The sequence below is a fragment of the Leuciscus leuciscus genome (genome assembly GCF_965113295.1).
Source record: "Leuciscus leuciscus genome assembly, chromosome: 13".
NCBI classification, from domain to species: Eukaryota; Metazoa; Chordata; class Actinopteri; order Cypriniformes; family Leuciscidae; genus Leuciscus; species Leuciscus leuciscus.
In genome coordinates, this window is record NC_138737.1 from 6813935 (window position 1) to 6838879 (window position 24945).

The 24945-nt window shown below is 37.5% G+C and overlaps 1 protein-coding gene and 1 long non-coding RNA gene across 3 annotated transcripts; one reads left to right on the forward strand and one right to left on the reverse strand.

The window, feature by feature from the left end:
- Positions 1-266: 266 nt before the first annotated feature.
- Positions 267-24906, reverse strand: tasor2 (transcription activation suppressor family member 2). Of its 2 annotated transcripts, none has more exons than XM_082189122.1 (22): positions 23865-24906; positions 22021-22169; positions 21833-21928; positions 21663-21735; positions 18645-18736; positions 18398-18535; positions 18188-18315; positions 18032-18045; positions 17710-17809; positions 17455-17549; positions 17241-17341; positions 17075-17147; positions 16697-16768; positions 14336-16579; positions 12738-13086; positions 9207-9642; positions 4815-8924; positions 4608-4730; positions 2616-2769; positions 2407-2512; positions 1851-2032; positions 267-1035 (listed from the first exon to the last, which is right to left on the reverse strand). In XM_082189122.1, the coding sequence occupies exons 1-22, from the start codon at positions 23893-23895 to the stop codon at positions 938-940; spliced, it is 8964 nt and encodes a 2987-aa protein (XP_082045248.1). In that variant the 5' UTR covers positions 23896-24906; the 3' UTR covers positions 267-937. The 2 variants fall into 2 exon arrangements, with proteins under 2 accessions (XP_082045248.1, XP_082045247.1); XM_082189121.1 differs by having other exon boundaries at positions 12738-13518.
- Positions 2776-4384, forward strand: LOC309513383. Its single transcript, XR_014211427.1, has 2 exons — positions 2776-3311; positions 4047-4384. It is a non-coding gene; the product is annotated as an uncharacterized lncRNA (long non-coding RNA).
- Positions 24907-24945: the final 39 nt, after the last annotated feature.

Here is a 24945-nt window from a genome sequence, read left to right on the forward strand (position 1 = left end):
AAAAATGGTGATGGGAGTGTATGAAATTAATGAAATTACCTTAGCTCTTTTCTGACTTCTGACAGTGTTACAACTGACCCCGTGTTTCAACACTCCCCGGCCTCCCTCTACAAATTAATATTAATGCATCGAATCTGAAAAAATAAAACCTTTGATGGAGACAGGTCTAACTGAAGTACAAATACAAACCAGAATCTATCTGGAAGTAGCTTACGTTCACCCCTTTCCCCTCAGGTGATTCCTTAACTTAATTTTTTTTTATAAAAATAATAAAAATAATAATAATTGGAATCACTTTAGAATTTTAAAAAGGAGAGCAACAGTACCAGACCAACAATTGATGACCACAACCTATAATCATGGATAAAAACAACAAATGGGGAGCAGAGATGGAAGTCTAGTAAGCATACAGAAGAATATGTTAGTAGCTAAACAAATATTATATTTAAAGTTGGTTCCTCATTTTTAATGTATTGTATCAATGTATTATAAAAAAGGCTATACAAATAAACATAACTTGAATTTTTCTAAGCTCACAGTCTTACAGATAGGCCTACATCTTCATAACCACAACAGATTATCCTGAAAATATACATTATAATATAACATGTATTAAATACACAAAGCTGAATAATGAACAACAATACTAAAACAGCTCATTTATTAGAGTTTCAGTCAATTTCATAGATAAAAAATAAAGTCAGGTTAAAACATACTAAAACATTTTAATGACTAAATTTGTACATTGAAACTGTATTATAAATGGTAAAGCTTTCACTGAAAAGCTTATAAATTGTAAGCTATTACATATGAGTAGCAAAGATATATGCTTTAACATTTATGATAAACAATAAATTAATTATGAACATAGGTGTACTTACCAATAGTAAGAAATTAAATTGATTTAAAAAAACAAACAAAAAAAACACACACACATTTATGACACAGAACAAGTATCATTTGAAAGAATCCGTGAGAATGTGTAAATGTTCATGGTTAAAATCCCATTTGTTCCAAAAGATTCAGTAGGTGTGTCTGCAACGCAAAGAACAAAAGGTAAAAATTCTCATATTCCCTAAATCTGGTAAAATTATGCATTGTTCACAGAAAAATCTAAAGTAGTACAATATGCAGAAATGAAAGAATTCATTTTATATTTCAATTTAAAGAATTCATTTTGTTTTTCATTATATAATAATTTAAATATATAAATAAAATTAAACTTGTGATACGATAATGACATTTTCCCAATATTACCAGACTGAATTTATCAACTTTTTGATTAAAAAGAGACTATGAGTATAATAAAGGATACTTTCAGGGATGTCTACTCTACCCTTTTAAAATGTCACTTTTGAAACTTTCAGACCAAAAAAATAGCAAAAGATCAGTCTGTTTGATTAGGCTAACCAGGAACCAAGAAAGAGAATTGAAATAATAGGAAGTTTTCACTAGTTCTTTCCAGCCATAAGGTGTGAACCACAGGACGCAGAGGAAAGGAGAATACAGGTTAACTGTATGAGTTGATAGAATTGCAGTGCAATTAAAATCAAGGCTAGCTCATCTGGTATAGACGGCTGTGAAGATGATTATGGGGGGGAAATACCAATTCCTTGAATTGCAAAACATATCAGATCAATCATATACTCAACATACAAAGTTTTAAATGTGCAGAGGCAATATGAATATATTTTATAAATTAAAATAATTAAAAGTTTTACAAAACATTTATATGAGGTTATGGAGATTTCATTATTTAGTTATTCAGTTCAATGGGCTGGTGTACTTCAGCTGAAGTGATCTGGCCCTAACCTATAAGACGTGGACTTTTCACAAAAATTTAAACTCACCTGTAATAAACACAGGAAACCGTACAGAGGCGTTTTGGATCTGGAGGCGAGTCAAACAGAAGAGGTAATCCGGTCGGTCCCGCGATATGACATCACATTCATGATAGGGCAAGACCTCGACTACGCCAGCTTTCTGACAGCAATCGATAAACTGCTGCTTCTTACTTCCCTCAGGACTGGACCTGTCGAGGAGATTATATGTAAGATTATAAGTCTTACCTTTCATATGTTAGAGGAGAGTGAGAATTAGTCTGTTCCCATAACTGGGTAAGCAAGTACTAACAAAAGTAGCTATTGTTTAAGCAAAAAAGCTTAAAATGCTGCTTTATCAGGCAGTGTTCAGAGGTAGAAAGGCATCAAGGCGAAACTAGAAGCTGGTATTGTTTCAAACAAGTCAAGTCAAATCACCTTCATTTATATAGCACTTTTAACAATATAGATTGTTTCAAAGCAGCTTTACAGTGAAATATTACAGCAGCTCTAGAATAAAGTTATTGTCCAGCTAAAGTTAGTTTTTAAACTTAATCACAAAACTTAAACACAGCTGTGATCTTACCTTGCACTTTCCCGAAGCCTGCGGCTGTCTCTATAGTGCAGAAACCATTTCCATTTCCCTTGCTTGTCCAACTCCTCCAGAATCCCCACGACTTTCTTCATGTCATCTTATAAATTTGACAAATATAAGTCCAATGAAAATGTCATAATGTATGAGTCCATCTCCAGTAAAACAACATGGATAATTTCTGTAGCAACTTTTATCAGTACCTAGAGTAAGTGTGTCGAGAGCCAATTCATCACACACTATAAAGCCTCCTTTTGCAAAAAGATCTTGGTGAGCGAGGTTCACCACGTCATCGGGTCGGTCGATGCCAGCGAACAGGACGTTGGGCGACTTCTTCAATTCCAGCAAATAAGGCACCTGGTTGAATTGGATAAACAGCTCTTTTGAAGGCAACCTCAATCAAACAAGTTCACAGAAAAATAGTTTCTGTAACAATCGCTCAACTTTTTTTTCCTCCAACTTCTGTTAATTATATCAGTTTGGCTGAATAAAACATAAAAAAACATGGTGTGGCAAACAGTTCGGGGGAGAGAGCCGAGGAAATGGAGCGAGGCCGTGTTGTGGAGCAAGGCAAGTGTTAATGAGTCTCTCGCCTTCCACTGTCGTCACTCCTCCTTTTATCCTTCCTGAGCTCCTCCGTAAGGCTAGAGACCGCTGTGGCGCACAGTGACACTCGTGCCACCAGCATCGCTCTGTTCCCACGGCTCTTGCCACACATGGAAACAAAAAATGAAAAGGCATTTCATCCCTCTTAACTCAACCCAAAAGAGATTGACCTGCTCAACAGATCTGAAACTCCATTTATGAACAGACTCTCAGATTCTCTTCATTATAGCAATGTATATTGATATTAAAAATCTGGCCGACAACGATAAGCCAAAAATAATTTTTACTTTAAAGTCGGCATGAAACGGAAGTTGAGATTGTCATTTTTTCCTTGTTGTGACGTATATCCGAGTGAAACGGCTTCTGAAATTAGAAAAAAATGTAGGGCGGGGCTTGATTTCGTCCTTCGGGAATTGATTGGATCGTTGGAGGTTGGGCGTTGCAAACAAAATGGAGGCAGATTTGAATGCCAGTTTAAATTCAGTTGTGGAGGATTTCTCTCCACCGGACTCCCCACCGTTACCCTCCCATGAAGTATTTTTTATTGAGGAGCCCGGCGACGAGAACGAGGACGAGCAGCAACATTTTCAGGCAGGAATCAGCCCATATTTATATGAGCCTCCCGCGAACCAAGATGAGTCAAGTCAAGTTATCAGTCAAGTTCACCATCGAGAGCATCTCGACGTGTCCGATAAGTAAATAACTAGATTTAGATGAGATAGATAGCCTACTATTCGGACACTTCGAGATGCTCTCGAGGGTGAACTTGACTTGACTCAAAACGAGACAGACACCGATAGCCGCACCCTCATCGGCTCTGGCCGCACCCTTTCGCCATGGCACGTGACCGAAAGAGAAGAGAGGTCGTTTCGAGGGGGGAGGGAAGGGTAATGTATTTGATTAAAGATTATAAGGGTAAATTAATTTTAAAAAATAATGAAGTGCACAGATAAATCATTTATAATAAACACTACAATATTACATATAAAAAGAAGATTTGTCAAATTTGATTTCATGCCGACTTTAAGGCTGGTCTGAATTCTGATAAATGGCCAATATTGTAATTATACTGTAAAATAAATAAATAAACAAATAAATGCTACAAGTGAATTAAGGCATCACAACAATGTACAATGTGAAAAAATTGATATTAATGTTGAGATTTGCTAAAGATTAATTAAAGAATTCTTTTTAAAATGTTTTTTTTGCGTTTCACCCATTTTTATATTTAGAATGATGCTCACTCTCAGATGACAAAAAAGGGTAATAAAAGTAAAAAAAGGGGAAATGAGCATGCACGATTAAATATCCAATATCATATATGCAATACCGACCAACTGACAAAAATAAATAAATAAATAAATAATAATAATAATCTAATATTGGCAAATATAGTGATATACTGATATTTCCTTAGCATAATTTGTCTATTTTTATGTAAATTTTAATGTGCCAAGTTATTTTTTAAATCACAGCATTTTTTTTTACTGAATGTTATGATATAATGATATATCTGGGTCAAATAGTCCACTTAAAGGATGATTTCCACAAATGTTCTGCCTAAAATTGAGCTTCACTCATTCACTTACCTCACATATGTGCCCTGCAATGTCCTCATTCCTCAATATAATGAGAAGAGGGGACAGACCATCGTTACTGAGGTCAAACTCTTCTGGCTCAACCTGTGTGTGGCCCTCAATCTCCAACATGTGCTACAAATCAGAAATTCCCATGAAAATCTTTCTTTACCATTTTAGAACACTTTATAAGATTATTTTTATGCATAACTTTCGTACCTTGGTTTCTTTAAAGAAGGTATCTGTTGATGTGACAAGGATAAAGAACCTGTACTTAGTCTTGGATGCTTGCCACACAGAGGACTTCAGATTGTCACGAGGATTGTCAAAAGTGTCCTTCTTGATACGACCACAGAATCCAGGATGTTGGCCAACGCTCTCTCGATTGTACTTTCTCTTGACGCCCTTTCCACTTGCCTCAATTGGACGAGAGAGAGTCTTCCTGCTGCAGACATCGTTCATCATGGACTTGTATGCTACAGCACATTGCTTTGTTATTTCTGAGATCCCTGCGAACTCAACTTCATTGCCCTTTTCACAGAAAAGTCTTTGAAGATTTGGTTTGTGGTTTCTTACAGGCTCCCTCATCCCTCTCCTGTCAGACATGTCCACTTTTATCTTAAAATCAGTAAGTGATTGCTGTGCTTTACTAAGGTCAGCGGAGTTCTCCACTTCACTGAGATTTGAAAACCGAACAGTCATGGGACATGTAGACTGGTCAGGATTTTCCCAACAGTGTGATGTGGTACTGGATGTGCTCTTATTTTCTTTGAGAACCTGACTCATGTTTTTAGAGAAAATAAGGTACTCAAGATCAACTGCAGACCGGGTCACATCAGTATTACTTTGTTGTTCTTGCCAGCGATCAAAAGAGTTTTCAAGTCCAATGAAAGATGGTTTCACGGTGGAAGAGTTACTGAATGTTACCCGGTTTCCTTTCCTGTCCAAAACGGTGACAATAGAGGAGGGTGGAATGTCAAATTTGTTATCCCTCTCACTTACATCTAATAGCTGACTGGAAGCCGCCTCCCTTCTGAAATACTTGCGCCAGTCAAATTGCTGCGTGCTTGTCTTAACATGTGGAAGGGAACTAACCGTGACTGTCTTAGTTGGCTTTGCTTGACAAGTTTCAAAGCATGACGTTTTTTGGATACTGTAGTCTACAATAACATTGGAAAAGTCTTCATCATCCCACTCCCTTTGGCAGAAGGTTGTGAATTTGCTTTTTCTAGACTTCTTTTTTGGACTTTGGTCCCTGGTATATTCAGCAGTATAAGTAACTGACAGAGGGTCTGATTTATAATTCTTTTCTGCCCAACAATAGTTATCCATCTCTTTCTTTGCATGCTTTTTGTGCCTGTAGGAATACTCACGTTCAGATGTAATGTACTTAGAACAAATGGGTTGATCATTGTCACAACTAAATTCATTTTCACATGGATACAATTGGTGATCAACTGGTTCCTCTGTTTGGTAATCAGGCCACGGTAAACCTTCATCAGAGCCCTGGTAATATTCATGCAAATCGTCTACATTGTCGTTTCTGTAAAATAATCCAGAATCATTTTGAGGTGCACCCTCTATGAAGTTACAGTTCTTGTCATCTTTTTGTTGGGAGGTGGGACTGAGTTTGTGCCCTAACTGGAAAGAGTCCTCACTGGGCGAACGCTTAGTAGTTAAAGCAGATTTATCCATTGTCCCAGGGTATTTGATCCTCTTACACCTTAGTTCGTCATCATAGGTTTCTTCGTAATGCCCTATAAAGTCAGATAGTGGCTTTGTGGTAGAAACATGCGTTTGAGAACATACAGGAATTTTAGGTGGCAGCATGTCAACATGATCAGTGTTGCAAGGAAAGTAAAGGTCCCTATTCAAATCCTCTTCCCTGAATTCTTCGTGCACTTCTGGTAAACATGCCATTTCATCTTGCGTAGGAGTAGAGCACATGCTGTTTACCTCCACTTCTGAGGGTTTGTAAATTGTCAAAGCTTGAGGAGCAACCGTTTCATTACGAGTTTCAGTCCGACTATGGGGCAAAGCACAAATTTTTGCGGACAGGCATTCTTGGTATGTTTTGATGACTTCATCTTTACAAGAGCCTTGACTTTGTGTCTCCTTCTCATCAACAAGTGTATCATCCTCACCACTGACTTTAGATATATCCTGTTGGCCTAAATCTCTTTCATCATCTTTTTCTAAATTACTAATATCTAATTTGGTGGGTTCAACAGTACTTGCTGTTTTTAACTCGTTCTGACATACTTCAAGAGCTTCTTGTTGGAACACTAAACTCTGCTGAAGGGTCTTGGTTTCAATCTCATCTTGCATTATATTAGAAGTATCAACATTAGAAGCTGGGGTGTGTTTCTCTTGAACAGGCATGGGCTGATCATCATCTGAGCATGAATCAATGCTTAATTCAAGGGTACAGTCTTCAAAGTACATCTCCTCTGGTGTGTGAGGTTGTGTTTCACTCTTTTGTATCTTCACGTCATCATCATCATCATCATCATCATCGATGAGAGCATCCTCATCACTGAATTCCATTTCAACACTGTTTATATCATCCTTTAGACCCAAAAGATACTCATCTAGATGTTCCACCATTGCTGTGGACGTCTCACGTTCAGTATCACTGCCATCCAAGTTATCCCATTCCTTTGACTTACTCTCACCTTCTTGCATAATTTCCTCACCTGTATAACCTTCATCTTTTTCTTCCACAGGCTTTTTAGTGTAATTCCCTTTAATTCCATGGGAAGATGCATCAATCAGGTTTAACCGATCTTTCAGATCAAGCTGTTCTTTTGCACTAGGAATCTCATTACACTTTTCAACATTAGTCTCATCTGATATAGCATCTCTCAGCTCACCAACCATATGTGTGTGATCTTTCAGGTCATGCACAGGGTTAAGATCTTCTTTTGCATTTGAAGTCTCATTATACTCTACAACTCTCATCTCATCTGATGAAATATCACTCAGCTTATCAAAATGGTCAACTAGATTTGTATCATCTAATAAAGGTTTCAGTTCTTTTTTTGCATTAGAAGTCTCTTTGTGCTCTTCAACACTAGTCTCATCTGATGTAGTATCTCTCAGCTCATCAACCATTTTTGTGTGATCTTTCAGGTCATGCAAAGGCTGAAGATCTTCCTTTGCATTAGAAGTCTCAAACTCTTCAACTCTCGTCTCATCTGATGAAATATCACTCAGCCTATCAAAATGGTCAACTACATTTGTATCATCTAGTAAAGGTTTCAGTTCTTTTTTTGTATTAGAAGTCTCTTTGTGCTCTTCAACACTAGTCTCATCTGATGTAGCATCTCTCAGCTCATCAACCATTTTTGTGTGATCTTTCAGGTCATGCAAAGGCTGAAGATCTTCCTTTGCATGAGAAGTCTCATTATACTCTTCAACTCTCGTCTCATCTGATGAAATATCGCTTAGCTCCTCAACATGGTCAAGTAGATTTGTGTCATCTAGTAAAGGTTTAAGATCTTTTTTCTCATTAGAAGTCTCATTATGCTCTTCAAAACTAGCATCATGTGGTGAAACATCTCTCAGAACATCTACCATGTTTGCATGACCTTTGAGATCTTGAAAAGGTTTAAGATCTTCATTTGCATGAGCAGAGCAATTATGCTCAACAACACTAATCTGATCTTGGCTAGGCAATTCAGAAGTCATGTTTTCGTCAACATTTCCATCTTCCATAATTGTAAGACATCCATCGTGGCTATCTTCATCTGAGACTTCTTTACTCTCTTGACTTACAGAAACTTGACTCTTTTCCTGTACCGAAATGGATGCTCCGTTTCCAGTTTTAAATTCTGTAGTATCGTCAACATTTCCATCAACCACAGCTGCTGGGCACCCATTTTTGTTTTCATTTGTTTCAGAAATTTCTTTACTCTCTGCACTGTCAGAAACATTCTCCTTCTGCAGTACTGCATGTGCTTTATGCCCAGTTTCCTTCTTTAAACCCAGATCAAAACTTTTCCTGCCCAAAATCAGACGATGTGGTTTTGAGAATGCTGAAGGTTTTATGGGACTAAGTACTTGATGGAACACACCAATTTTTTTCAGATCAAAAGTGTTCACTCTCGTAGATGCTTCATTCTTTGTAACATTTCGGACCTTTGGTAGTAGTATCCGAATACCTATTCTCATATTTGATGCTTGCTCACACAACTGGTTGTATGAACTATTTCCTTCCAAGAGCTGAGAATATGAGCAGTCAGTGGTGATGTCATTTTCATCATCATTGTCAATGTGACTGTCAGGCACTGAATTTTCCACCGGTATGTCCACAGGAGATCTATAAATCTGTAACAGAAAAATGAAAATCAAATAAATCAATATTAAATTGCAAAATCACACTGTACAAGAGGTCTAAAATATAAGAAGAATATCACAGAGAATGTCCAAAAGAATTATTGACAACTCTTATAAGCATGACAAGTAACTGAAGGCTAAAAGCTAACAATAGTATAAAAAAATGTAAAAAAAATAATAATAAAAAAATTCAATACATTTTAAAGATTAACAGCTATGCAACTAAAAGCTAAGAGCTAAATACAGTGCAATTTGAATCATGTTAATCATTACCGTCAATGTTGTAACTTTTGGATTGGGCGAGAGACTTGTCCCAGAAGGTGAATGGCTTGGTGTCGTTTCATGCTTAGAAGTTGGTGACATTCCACCAGGATGTGATGCAGTGTCTTTTTTTCTGCTCTCATTTGAGACCGAACAGAAATTCACAGGCTCGCCATTTTTCACAGAAAGATCCAAAACCTCTGATGAAAGATGCGCCGGCCTGGATGAGTCCTCTTTCGAGATCAACTCAACATTGAGCAATGACACAGCATTTTGAATAGCGTTAATGTCCAGATGAACCTTTTCAACATCCTTCCCCTTTGGAAGTGTGGTACTATTTTCAAGGTGAAATAACCTGGAGGTGTGTTTACTATAAAAAAGTCCAATCCACATGTGAAAAATGATATGGACATCCTCAAAGGTGTCTTCAATGTTGAAGTTCCATTTCCTGTCAATATTAGAGGGAAGAAATGGTTAACAGAGCCTTTTTGGAATGTCTATATATGGGTTATGATGCTCAAATGATTACCACAAAAACTTCTTCAGCATATTTAAAGTGTGGCATTTTGGTGTCAAACTCAGCCATTTGATTTTCTCAATGATTAGTATCGGGTCCAATATATTATATAGATATCTATATATCTTTATATGATTGCAATCTATTCAAAATGCTGCTGCTAGGTTACTCACTAGATCAAATAGGCATACCCATATCACCCCGATACTCTGTTCTCTTCACTGGCTTCCTGTAATTTACAGGATCCAATTTAAAATTTTAACCATAACCTATAGGGCTTTACATGGTCAGGCCCCTGCTTATCTTGCTGACATAATTCATCTTCATATCCCTCTCCGGTCTCTCAGGTCTAATAACCAAAATCTGCTATCTACGCCACGCACTCGTTTAAAGACAGGTGGGGATAGAGCCTTCGCCGCTATGGCACCCAGACTATGGAATGCTTTGCCAACCAGTATTAGGTTTGCTGAGAATGTGGACAGTTTTAGGGGACAAGTGAAGACCCATTTGTTCAGGTTAGCTTTTGGGTAATCTCTGTTCTTTTATATATTGAAAATTGTATCTGTTTTGTATCTGTATTGTTTTTTATTATGTTTTATTGTCTATTGTAAAGCGCTTTGTGACCTAGTCTGTGAAAGGCGCTGTATAAATAAATTTTACTTACTTAATATATGTATATATATTACAGTGTTTCCCCTACAATGTATTAAGCAGCAGCGCCGCTGCAAAATCTTCACATGATCAGTAATATCACCACATTCACTTACACACCTAAAAACACTGAAACATGGCGACCGGCGGCGCTGCTAATGTGATGGCTCTGAATCCACTTGTTGACAAGGAAAGAGCAAATGGAAATATTTTTGATTAGGCTCATGTCACGTTGCTTTAAGGGGCCGTTCACTTCACACTCACATGCAAATATTTCAAATGTGGGCGCGCGGCAAGCGCGCTCATATAGAAGCGACGCGGCGCGCTTGTTTTCTCAGGCGCGCCTCTCTTCATGTGAGTGTGTGTCGGCGCACTGCGCTCTCTGCTCAATGTTCCGCTCAGTCTTTGCGCTGCGCGTTCTGCTCCTTAACGGCCCAAACGCTCCAATCATGTTGGCTACCGATCACGCACTGGAAAAGCAAAGTCCGCTCAAATAACGTGAAATTTCTCAGTAGTAGACTTCTGTTTGCTGAGCTGGTATAGCCATGCTGGGCAACAATGGTAAAATTACCTGCTCTGATCACATGCTCTGGTAATAATAGCTTTGTATGACTATACTTTATTTTGATAATTAGTCAGTAGCATAGAACTGAATGAAGAATAATATATTGGTGTTTTATATTTTAATATAGGGCTATTTTCTGTCCAATTTGTGTGGACATTTTTCTTTTTTCCCCCTTTTTTGTGTGTTGTTTAATTTAATTAGTGATTCTACATTTAAATGTGGATGATTACAAGTTTGGGGGAAATGCGATTAATTGCGATTAATCACAGCAAATTGTGCGATTAATTAGTTAATTTTTTTTAAATCGATTCCCAGCCGTAATATATATATATATATATATATATATATATATATATATATATATAAAAAAATTCACTCTAGCGGTGATGTTTCAGATAGCAACAAATAAGTTGCGTGCTCGAATTTATGAGCGAGCACTGTGGGTACCGGCCAGACTGAGACGCGTCACGCAACACACCGGAGAAAGCATCCCTCAACATGCTGGAAACTCAGGTAAACTCCCACTGCAACGTTACAATAATAGGCTACTTTTATCAGCTTGACGTTGAACTAATGCTCCATGCTTGTACCATGATAAGTATGGAACCCTATCAACCGTGCCGAATTTTGCCACTGCAAGCACTACTTCACATTTTCTTCAGGAAATGTACATTCTAGGTTTGTAGATAAGGTTTCTCCATGATTCAAATGCCCTGCCGATGTTGATCCGTGTTTTTTCACCCGAAGTTCATCCGATTCACGTCTGGCCTTTAATAAGAGCTTCAGCAGAAAAAAACGTTTTATTGTTTTTTATCAATATGTGGAGTTTGTGTTGGAGTCTGTGACATGTTGTGCTGGGAGCAGGTCGTTTCTTAGTGTTATCAGACATGTCATAGTTGCATAAGTCATAAGTCCATGTCATAAGTTGCAGTGTCGTCGCTGTTGAGTGCAAAGTTAGGCTAGACGAGGCGAGAGGCTCGGGGGCGAGCATGCAGGTGACGTCACTGTATTTCGCGGTAAATCCGACCCGGCACCTTCACATAAAAATAAGAATACTTGCTTTCAGAGGTAATAGCAAAACCCGCAAAGTGGATCATTTTAATGTGAGATTACAACCCCTTCACACACAGGCAATAAAAAAAGGATTCGTTTAAGTAGAAAAGCTACATACAGCACCTTTAACTGCTTCTATTGTTCTCATTTGTAAGTCGCTTTGGATAAAAGCGTCTGCTAAATTAATAAATGTAAATGTAATGTAATATCCCAAGTGGACGCATGGAAGAGATGTGAGACTGAAAGCACTGAAAAGCCCTTGCACAGCTCTACTCATATGCTGAGAGAGATACAGTATCTGTATCATATGCTGATACAGATACTGTATCTCTGTATCTGCCGATACAGAGATACGGTATCTGCTGTATCGGCAGATACTCAATATTCAATGACTCGGATCAGATCGGGGGCACAAAAAAACTTGATAAGGACATCCCTACCTGTAATGGTCTTGATAGAATCAGTAAGAGCATTTTTTTGTTTGTCTTTTTAGCAGAAGTGTGTATATGAATATATAATTTTCCATTAAAGCTGTATTATTTCTAGCTTGTTGCACAAAAAAAAAAGTTTTTCATTTCTAATTTTGGGTGAAATATTCCTTTAGTTTTTCTGATTAGTGACAATATTAAACTAAATGCAATAATGTTCAGATTTTTGTCTTGTGTGAATCGCCACAAATCAACATAAACAATATTAATTTTCACTACAACAATCATCAAGCCTTAACCGAAATGTAGGGGCAACAAGTGGTACTTACCCATGAAGTGCTCGTGTGACAGTTTTGTCTATATTGTCATTGGTGAACTTGCTGTCAAATTTAAAATCATAATCTTCTTCCCAAATCCTTGTCACTTGGATCTTTCCCTCCTTTTCAATGATGGATCTATTCCGTAAAAATCTTGACTTCCGTGCTTTCATCTTGGGAATCAACGACATTGTCCTATCTGAAGAAATCAAGTGCTTCCATTCTGTTTTGCCTCCTTCCTCCTGATGACACGAGGGTGCGGCATCTTTAGGCAGGTTCAGATGATGCCCAGTCTTCAAAGACAGAGCTGAATCTACACATCCAGATGGATAAGAAACCTGGGGGGATGTACCTGACAAACCTGACAGCAGAGAGGTTGGCTGTGAGTAAGAATGCTCTTTAGATATTTCCAAAATCAGTTCCCCAGTCACTAAAAGACCTTCTGGAAAAGGAGACCTGGGGGGTAATTTAAATCTGCCAGATGGACAACGAAGAAGAGCATGAAGGACTGACTCCGGGGAGCCGCTACCCTTCATTCCATCAAGGGCCTCCTGGCCAGGATTGGCTTCTAAGTTCGATAACATTTTATCATTACTTGCACCGAGGGCCAAGTCAGCCAGTAAACTCAAAGCATCTGAGGGCAGAGATGCACTCATGCTCTCACTCTCTGCGCTGGCTTTGCCATCAACGCTAATTCTTGTCCTTCCCACCCTATCCCCAAGCGACGATATGAGCTGCTGGTCATTGCGTTTAGCTATTTCAAAAGGTGCTGATGTGTCAAAATTGAGGGACCCTGTAAGAAATAGACAAAAACAAAGACAAAGCATAAAATAGCAGCAGCAAAGGCGCATAGTCATGCAGACATGCAAAAGAATAGGAGGAAGCAGAAGCACAATAACATGCACACGGAAGACAAAAAGATGGAGGGAACACATGGGGCCAATTTTAAAACACCAGCAAAATCATGTCTCATGTCATTCTAAATGAATGACTACTATTGAAAATGAAACATTCACAAAGGATTGAGGTTTAAAACTGGTATACAAACAGTGTACACTGGTATACACACAAATATACACACAGCACTTTCTGGACACTTTTCCAGTAGGGGTGTAACGGTTCTCGGTTTTAAATAAAAGAATAATACATTTTAAAAAAGACACAAAAAAAAGGAAAATAGCTCTTGACTGAATAGCTTTTGTAACTTCAATAATAATTCAGCTATATTTCATTTATACAGTGAAGATTTTATGCAATATTGTTTTACATTTGATTACTTTATTTAATTTCTGTACATGAAAACTACTGTTAGATACCTAAATAACCTGAAAAGCCACGGTTCATTTTATTTGTCTCTTTGCTCTATTGTAATTATTTGTCAACAAGCAAATTATGTTGCTTGTTGTTTGTTCTTATTTTCGTCATTTTTATTTGACAGTAGTCCTTTTTTCCCTGAACATAACAAATACCAAACCATACTGAAATTGTGACAATAAAACTGTGATAAAAACCGAACTGTGAGTAATTTGAACCGATACACCCCTATTTCCCACTCTTGACATGTGAACATTTGTTTAATAACAGAATATGTAAACAAAGATTTTTCTTACCATTTTCTTTTGAGTCTTTGGGAATAAGACCTCTCCAAGACACAGGTTGTTTGGTTATCTCCACAGGTTTCATTGGCGTACACTGTGCCTTATCATTCATGGGCTGTGATGCTTTGTCTTTCAACCGATTCTTGATAATATCACATTGCAGGTGCATAATAGTGCCCAATTTTCTTTTTTTTGATTCTGGGTCTGCGTTATCTGGCTCAGATTTTGTACTGTCACCAGGGGAAGGAGATTTCGCCCTCTTTCCCCTTCTGAGTACCGTCTTTAATTTGCTTATAGATATTGCACTGTACACATCACATTTTGATTTCTTTTTGTTTTTGTCAGGGGAGGATACTTTAGGGTCAGAGTGCATGGATTGGTCAGATACTCTGGGAGGACTAGAAGTTGCATCTGTTACTTTGTTAGTTTGTTCGAAGCTTACGTTCTTATTTAATGTAGCATTAATGGACTTCTCGGAACATACATCCTGACTTTTGTCAATTTCTAATGGGTTGTTTTTGTGAAGGTTTCTCAAAATCTTTAATGCTGACAAGAGAGCACTTGGCATTTCATCTGAAGGGCTGTGCGACGAGTCTTCACAGTCACTGACCACTGGAACTTTACGGGGGTTTTCTTCTATCACCATAGAGGGAGATTCTCCCTTACTTTCCACTATTTCTGTGGATTTGTTTTCCACGGGAGAAATCGTTTCTGCATTTGTGTCAATGCTCATCTCAACATGCATTTTCTCACTTTGCCTCTTGTTTGCAGATTGTACATCAACATCTGAACCATGCGGGACAAAAACTCTGCCACAGGTTGTGATTATGGTCTTTAGACCATACCGTTCCCTCAAGCTAAATCCCTCCATCTTCCTCTTGGGTGTGCTAGACAAACTTTGCTTTGTGGCATCAGCCAGTGCGTTCACTATAGTCTCCTCAATCTTTACAACACCTGATCTCAAAGAACGCTTCAGATTGGCATTGGTATTCCACAATCTTTTACGCCTTGGAAGAGACCGCCAGTCTCTATTTGAAGGACTTGTCTCATTTTTCATACTTTGATCAAGTAAAGTTTCTGTTGACACACTTAAAGGTTCTTGTGCTTGTCTGGCTTCACTCAGATTTCGATTCACGCCCCTTTGCCTGCGTCCCTTGCCTCTACTAGTTAAATGCGGCCTCTGATTAATGGCATCAGCATGCATGGTCTCAGTCCGAGTCTGGACTTTTGTAGGGCCATCTGTGGAGTTCACTGGCAAAACGAGAGGCAAACTTGAAGTTGGAAGAGCAAGCTTTTTTTTAACAGCTTTTTTTTTTCTCTGCCCGGTTCTCCAATGAATTTTGCGCTTCCTACCTTTACGTTTCGAAAAGGACCTCAGATTCACTTTCTTATCGGGATCATCCATTGTTTTCTCAGGATGTATACTATCCTCCATCCCCTCAGCAGTACCACCTTCTTCTGTTGATGTGATTAATGGTGTACTGCTCGTTTGGATGGGAGTCTCTTTTGTGGATAAATCTACACAGACTCCATCAGCATCTCCTTTAGTATTGCCTTGAGATGTTTTCTCAACATCACTGTCAATACTTACACAATTTTCTGAAGGGAAATCACCCAATTTAGGTGAAACTGTGGAAGTTGGATACTCCGACACACTGTCAGCTTCTGCAACTATAGCTGTTCCCAGTTTTCCAATGCCCTCTGGCAAAGCAGGTTGAGGCTGCTCTGTTGTCAAATGCTTGTGCTCATCTTTTTCAACAGTCCTGTGAGAGGCATCACTGATGGCCTCTGTGTGCTTAGTCACCTCCATTTCAATGGGGGCATCAGTCTGCGGGACCTCATCAGGTGATGATATACAGTAATAGACATCATCGTCATGATCTTCACCACGCTGCTGTCGACCAGTGGTGAGTAACTCCAGTGCCCTCACTACTGAAATTGTAAAGCCACAAGGCTCATCAAAATAGGATTTTAATTGAGTGCAAGTCTCCTGTGACCATTTAGGCGATATCAGAGTAAAACCACCTGGGACATCATATTGGTCTGGAAACAAACTTGCTTCCCTGGTGGGAACGTCCAACAGCCCTGGGTGAAAAAGAGTGCCATAGTCTTGCAAATGCTTCTCTAAAGAAATTTGCGAACACCCCTGTTGGTTTGGAGGACATTTTTCCATCTCCATTTCTGCATAGTTGAGTGCTGGAATGACTTGCATTATTTCTGATGACACTTTAGTATTTGTCAGGTCAGACTTGGCACCTAAACATAAAAACACATGCTTTATAAGACATATAAGACTTGCAAATTAAAAGATAAATTAAGTAGACTGATGTTAAAAAAAATAAATGTAATAAATCAAATTCTTCTCCTTGTTACCTCTTGGCACAGTTCTTGAGTCCGGAAAAATAAACATGCCTTGAAGTGCAGCTGCCTTACCAGACTTTGCATCTAGAAATGAAGGAAATTTATGTTTTCACAAGATAAACAACATCAAGATTTTCTGCCCACTTTTTAAGTGATCTTGGCTCTAGATGTATTTTCACTGTGTAATTAATGTTTTTAATGAGGAAGTGAACTCAGACACAGATAACACAGACCATCAGCATTAAAGGAAGCATACAGTACATCACTGATTAACAACCTCTGAGCTCCTGAGGTTTGTCTTCAATGGTTTACATGTTGGTGTTAAAAATGAAGTACTCTATAGAGAAAATGATTGGGATTGGAGTTGCACTCCACTGGGCAACGTCTTACCTTCATAAGAGAAGAGATGTGAAGAGTGTAACAGTATAAGGAAACCAGAATCTTCCAGTGGTATAACAAGAGCCTGGTGAATGGAAAAGGTCATAAGTCAAGATTTGTTTAGAGATTTTTTCAGTGTTTCTTTCATGACAGATATTTCTCTCTTCCCCACATTTACCATGTCATTTTCCTTTAGCTCTTGGGTTATCTGAGCAAGATCATTTTTCGCCTTAGAGGAGACAACGTCATACAAGTTGAAACATCTGCCATCTATGCAAACTGTGGGAAGATGTAGGAAAACAAATTAAAAGATGTTGCCCAAGTGCTCATTAACAGTTTTAGCACCAAAATGGGCGATACTGTCAATAACCAAAATACAATTTTAAACACACCTTCACCCACAATACAAGTTTCAAAGATTTCCCGCGGCAAGGTCCTCTTCAGTTCAGACACACCAATTGCACGGTCAATTTGAACTGTCTTTGGGCTGAAAATATAGTTTGCATTTCAGTCCTATAGCTTATAAGTAGATGTATAGTATATCTGAATAATCTACCCTTAATGTTTGGGCAGCTTTGTTGGTGCATTATCAAATGAAATACGGTTTATTGTATCAGAGGGTCAAAAGATTTTTGCATAAAACATACAGTTTTGCTGGGAACCAGGCTCCGCTCGAAGACTGAAGACCAACATCATAGACAGTGGATTCAATCTTGAATTGACCAATCCATGGTTGGTAATGAAACACTACAATACAAGATACCACTTATTGGTAATCACTCTAATATTCAGTGTATTTAAATGTTCTTTTAATTCAAAACATGGAACAGTCTAGTTTAAAACACTATACAATAAATTAAAGAAAGACAATGTACAAGATTTTGAATAATACAATCCACGCTATTTGCTCTATTTGCAATTTCACCACAAAAAGAGTAAAGAACATGCAAACCGATCCATAATTCTTACCTGTTTTGTCTTGGCTTGAAAAGAAAAAGTGAAGAAAACAGATTGTTAGTTGTCATATGTAACACTTAATGTTACATTTCATAAGATTCAGCAAAAGGTGTTTAGCCGTCCAATTTTTTTTTTTCATATAAAATCTCAAAGAGCAAAGTGATAAACCTCTTTTGCTCCAACTCTGAAGTGGTATTTATCTTCCCATATGAAAATGCCACGATGGCAAATGGACAAGCATGTCTCGGACATGATTCTGTTTCACTGCTTCCATCACAGTGTTCATACATATAGTACTGCAAGACAAAGCAACCTTGTTAGATATACAATTTGATGCTAAGGAAGGAAGGAAACCATTTCTTTTGAGAGCTGTATCACCTGTGTTCGCTCATAGGCCAAGAAAGAACTAGTAGTTGAAGACACAGCACCAAGCTGCTCTGATACGTGGCAGTCGAAGCCAGCTGTCGGAGGAGTGAAATTCTGGGTATAGTTGTCTGTAACTTCTTTCACTCTCCCCTGATTTAAGAAAATATGTTTACATGTGGTGCATTAGGATAAATCAACAAAAAAGCAACATAATTTGGTGGAAGAATAACAATTTCCCACAAATTTGTTAAATGTGTACCTTGGTCAGCTTCAAAAGGACAATGTAGCCAGTCTTGCCATCGTACCAGCGCTTCAGGTCGAGGCAGTCTGAGTATTTTGAGATATAGACACCTAATTTAAGTGTAAATAACAGAAATATAATGTGACGATAATTGCCTCAACCAATAACAGTAAACAACTCCACAACAATCAATTCACTGCAGCTGTATTCAACGCACATTTCTTAAGACATTTGCTTTTTTTTAGGCAAAGCTTGTAAATGGCTGATAAAGTCCAATACATTTTTATTTAAATGGTGTTCAACAAACTATGGGATAAAAACTGTGAAAAATAAGCCATTAAAGAGGCAGACAACAAAATGCCTCTTAGTTGAAGGTGTAACTCAAATCCCGAGGTAATACTCAACCCATGCAATTAACGGACTGTCAAAAGCTGGAAAAACTAGATCTTCTGAATTTTTGTGGCTGAGAAAAAGGTGTACAAGCACTTCTCAGAAAGATCTGATTGCCTCAACATGTTAAACTACAGTAAACAAGTTTAGTCTTTAGTACTGCAAATTATTAAGCCAATAAGTCCTAGTCTCACAATAGCCAGGCTTTTGACACTGCATAAAATGCCTAAAAAGGTATTTTTCAAAGATTCATTGAAAAACTATGGCAAATCCAGTAAAGATATCTTTAACCAATTGCTTTAACCACGTAAGCATGACCCTGCATGACTTCTTTTTCAGGCTGGTTGACAAAAACGCGTTTACAAAAAGTTGTGTAAAAGCCAGAAAATCAGATAAGTTGAATAAGATATTTTGGTGGGCTTTAAACAGAACAGACTGTGTCAGTGATATCCCTGACAACACACCAACATTTGCTGGGCCCTAAAATATTTTTGCATTAATGGGAAATGATACAATACATTAACTTATATCACATTAACTTTACTCTTATTTGGTTGCTTAACTGTAAGGAGACACACTCACGAAGCTGCGTGTGTATCATTCAAGACTTCCCCTCTCAAAAAATAGAAGTGATACACATGACCACATTAACTCACTTCCCAGCTACATCGTACATAAAATTTGTAATAAAATGAAATATGAAAACCCTTAAACATCTGAAGACCTAATTTCACTTGTCTAAGAATATGCGCTGAATTTTACTTGTCTTCACAAACCTGCTTTAAGTCAATAATAATTCAAGATTATGTCTATTATTAGTAGCAATAGTAGTTCTGCATGATTTTGTTGTCCACCAAACACCCAGATCTTCAGTGGAAATGTACTTTTACAAAATTCATTCCAAACTCCTTAATTTCTTTCCCACCCTCAAGCCATGATACACCAACCATGTGACTGATGATGATATGAGGTTCCTTAGATAGAAATTAGTCTCATTTCTTCATGATATTATTAAGTCTTCCACCAGTAGTTAATAATAGCCCTGTAGTCTCTAGCAAATATAAGAAAGGAGTCACATGTTTAATTTAGACTGCAGTAAATACTTCAGTCTCTCTAGGCTATTTGATATCATACACAAGTGGGAAGAGCTGGGTAAGGGCTAACCTTCACTTTCTCTTTCAATAGATTCATTACATCTCTTAAGTAGCAGTACAATTCATACTTTCACTTTTCATATGTAGGAGAATAGACTATGGACATGAAAATATACAGTTCTCCTATGCAATAAGAATATTGCATAGTTGTGCTTGGAGTCAATTGTTTTATTTGTGATAACGCAATGAAACATGCCAAATTGTGCGGGGATAATTTTGGGCCAGGCTGTCATACAAAGAAATTATGAATATATGCAAAAACCGGAGGGAACCAACAAAATATTAAAAATCAATTATGTTGAAGTCAATGCATGCTTTTTCCAGTGAGTTTTTTGTTTTCTATGCATTTTGGACATCACTTTTGACCACTACTGCATCTGCATTATAAAACATTCACTGAATCAATCCAATGAAAATCATGCACTTTCATTGACAATAGGGCTGGGACGACACACCTATCTCTCGATTCGATACTATCACGATACTTGGGTGCCGATACGATATGTATTGCGATTTCTTTAAGAATTGCGATTCTACAAGTATTGCAATTCAATACTGCGAATTTTTTATTTTATTTTTTTAACACTAGACCATGGGGAAAAGTTAAATCATTCACAGACTGTACATGATGTATAAGATGAGTCATATTTACAAAAACAATTCATCACATCTTTGACTTTTTTTTCAAAAGCATCATCAACAAGTTCTATCAAAAGCTGATTTACCTCATTTTGATCGCTATCGTAGACATCAGTGTTTATATTTGAAATTTAAACTTTTATCCCAGTATTTCTATGATAATTTGAACTATTGTATCACAGAAATAATGATACTATGAGGAAAAGACTGCTGTTTCATGACAACTCTCTCTGGGTCAGCGGCAGCGCCAACACAGATTTGAATGTTGAGATTTAATAGACAGACGAAATGGAAGAAGATCGCGTGGGTGTTTGAATCGAGATCGCAGTCTTTTAAAGATGAATCATGCAGCTCTATTGTCTTATCTCTCTCTCAGCATATGAGTAGCGCTGTGTGAGGGCTTTTTTAAGTGCATTCAGTCTCACGTCGCTTTAACACGTCCACTTGAAAGGGATATTACGTCACTCAACAACACTCAAAGATAACGACAGATTTTATCCTCTGTTGAAACAAAAGTGACTAACTTCAGTCAACCTCATCTAAAAGCAAGGACAAAAATAAAGCAATTTAATTTGAATTAATATCGATTCTGTAATAAAAAAATCGATTTTTTTTTATTTATTTTTTTTTTTTTATCGCGATACCTTAGGTGAATAAATTTTTTCTCCCAGCCCAAATTGACAATAGCACATTCATATCAAGACTTGTCAAGACTAGCATGAAGGCTTCAGAACCTCCTCATGGTTGATCTTGTTGCAGTCACATGTGAAAAATGTCCTTGTGCATTAAAGTAAACACATCAGGTTATTATGCTGAAATTACCACCAAATAATGCAATGGCTACTTTCTTTACCTTTCAACGAGTCTCCAAGAGTAGTGCATTTTGTTTGTCCAACCAACAAGCCTGTTTCACCAACTTTCCTTGCCTGTGGGAAACCAAATGTTGCATTAATGGATTTGACGATTCAGAAAGTTTTGAAATCAGGCTGATTCATTAAGCTCATTGAACATTATATTTCTTACCCTGCTTGCATCATCAAGCAACAGGAAGCCAAAAGACTCTTCAAGTTCCTGTTCAGAATATCCTTTTTCCCGTTTCTCGGAACGAAAGGCAGCATACTGTTGGGGAAAAAAAACATTCATTCGGCTATAACATGACACAAATCTCACTAAATCATTTTACATTGTACAGTATTAAGAATAGAAATTACCTGTTTTTGTAAAGTGTCATTGTTGATCAAATGGGCAGAGTTGTACGTGAAACATTCTTTTGATTCCTCATACAAATAGTTGTTACGAAGTGGCGCTAGAATACTCTCATTAAAGGTTACTGAGCCTGGATGCACAGGCTCCAGAAGACCTGGTAAGACAGGACACATGTCTGAGTTATGCTAACTGCTTCACAATTTTTCAAAACATTCCATATTTTCAACAACAAATCAAATGGAAGGTTTTGAATGTCACTTTGGAATGGCAACTAGAGAGCATGTTGTCAATGCCATTTGAAGGTCATTGAATATAGTTTGAGAAAAACATTCAGTAAAAACAATAACTCCGGTAGAGAACCCATTTTGAGAACAAATGGCTAGGTAAAAAAAAACAACAGTTTCAAAAACTGGCTAAACAACTCCTCTAAAAAGCATATTCTGCATTAAAGAAAGCCCCTTACGCAATTATTCTGGTGTACACGTTGTTCATTATGTGAAGGACTATTGTGCAATACTTCTGTGGAAGTGTTCCACACTAATCTTCCAAATGTACCATATAACCATAATGTCAAATATTGACTTATTAACTCATAATGATCTCATTGAATTATACAGTAATATGAAATGCAGTCTAATTGTCATCTTAACAAGATGGATTTCCAGCTTTTCTAATTGGAAAATACTGTTTAAGATTTGTAGCTGGTTTCTGGAAACAGTAGATCATCTTGGACCAGCAACAAGCTAGTTATCCACTAGTCACACCAGTTTAAGGTGGTCAAGCTGGTTTTTTGAAACATGACTCTCAACCAAGCTAGAACCAGCTAATGAACATCTCAGACAACCTAATATTTAATGGATATTTCAAACTCTACATGGAGGAATGAGATTCATAACCAATGCAGTAAATAAATCAACACTGCTGACAATTCTAAACATCTAGACATTTGTACTAAACCCATTTAAGCTTTTTTTGGTCTTTAATTTTTGTCAAAGTTTACAATCCCAAAACACTGAGAACAAGGGTTACCAGAATGAGAAGATCTTTCGGTAACACTTTACAATAAGGTTTCATTAGTGAACTACTTTAGTTAACATGAACTAAAAAGGAACAATACTTCTACAGCATTTATTAATCTTAGTTTATGTTAATTTCAGCATTTAGTTCAATCAAAAGTTGTATTAGTTAACATTAGTTAATGCACTGTGAACTAACTAACAAACTATGAATGACTGTATTTTACCAAAGATTAATAAATACTGTAACAATTGTATTGCTCAATGCTCATTGTTAGTTAATGCATTAACTAATGTTAACAAATGAGAGCTTATTGTAAAGTGTTACAGACCTTTCATATAGATCATGCACACATATCTAGAAAACACTAATAATAATGGGCACATATAAAAAATAAATATAGGCCATGTCTAAGAGAGGACATCAAAAATTTAACTAAAACATCAATGTAAACCCCTTATTCACATTAATCAAAAAGCTTATTGGAGCAAAGGTAAGACTATCACGTGTAGATTTACCAGGCCCACGCTGACTAGACTGCAGAACTGGTTTAGAGTTAATGGAAACCAACCAAACCAGTGCCCGTGTCTTCTTTCAACCAGAATAGTCTAGTCGTTTCAAATTTTACACGAGTGCTGGTGTAACTATATATAAATACATAGAACTGAAACTGAGAAAGAAAAAAAACTGTTTCGTTGGCTGGCAACAAAAACAGCACAAAAGAGTGGGATTTGAATGGATATATAAATATATAAATAGATGTTTATTGCATAAATTATACAAACACTATTGACGTCAAAACAGAAACTAAACGTGTCAACGAGTCCACTACCTTGTGTTGATCGTGTAGTCTCATTCTCCATGAAGACGAAGCATAGATCCCAGGTTTTCGCTTTGCACCAACTCGATATATTAGATATTTATAATACTCGGTGGCTCACGACATTCCACTTAAACGAATACAAAGATGCTGCCTTTTCCGTGAAATAGTCATGAAATGTTTATCGAAAGCTCGAAGGATAATTATTAGTTTCGACGACTAGTCTCTCAGGTTGAAATGCGTTTTGAAGGACTTGAATTGTACTGTGTGACTGTGTTGCAACCAGGAAGCGAATCCACATAAAGACAGCAAAGGTTGGGCTGTGAAAACGGCTGCCAGCGAATTGGTCTGAAGGCCTGTTTTTAACCGATTTTTTTCTGACTGAAATGCTAAATCATTCGAAAGTGCGCGCTCTCACCTCGAGGGACGCGGCGATACATAGAAGAGCGTAGCTCGTGCGAGTAAAAGCAAAACGAAATAGAAACAGAAAGTCAAAAGTTTGCGTCCATTTTGCGTCTCGCGCGCAGTTCCGTTTGGCGTCGCTAGTAGTCGCAGCACAGCATGCGCAGCACAAGGCAAATTGGAACGACGTCGTTCAACGCTAAGTTACTTATACTCGGATGTATCACTGAATATCGATGTAATAATTAAAATAAAGGAGTATAAGGTTATATATATAATGAGTAGACGTCGGTAGCTTGAAGTAAACAAACAACAGTCCTTGACTTCTGGAAAAATCCAAATGTACTCTTCCGGCCTCTAGATGGAGCTATTCAGTTTTCTGCATTCCTGAACTTCAGCCTTGCGGCTTGCTGCTGAAAGAACATTCAGTTCAGGACAAACTGTTCTCTGAGTGAATTAGAGCAAAACAGAACTGTATTTGTCTGTCAAAATTTGGACGGGCAGAGCCATTTTAGGTGTAATGCATATGAGTATATTTAAGCCTAGTTTTAGAGGAATGCGTAAGCCTACACAAAACCGCAGCCAACTTTTAAAATGTTGAACTATGAATCATCTTATTTTAAAGCAGAATTATATTAATATGAGGTCATGAAAACTGTATACATATAATTAACCCTTTCATGCATGAATT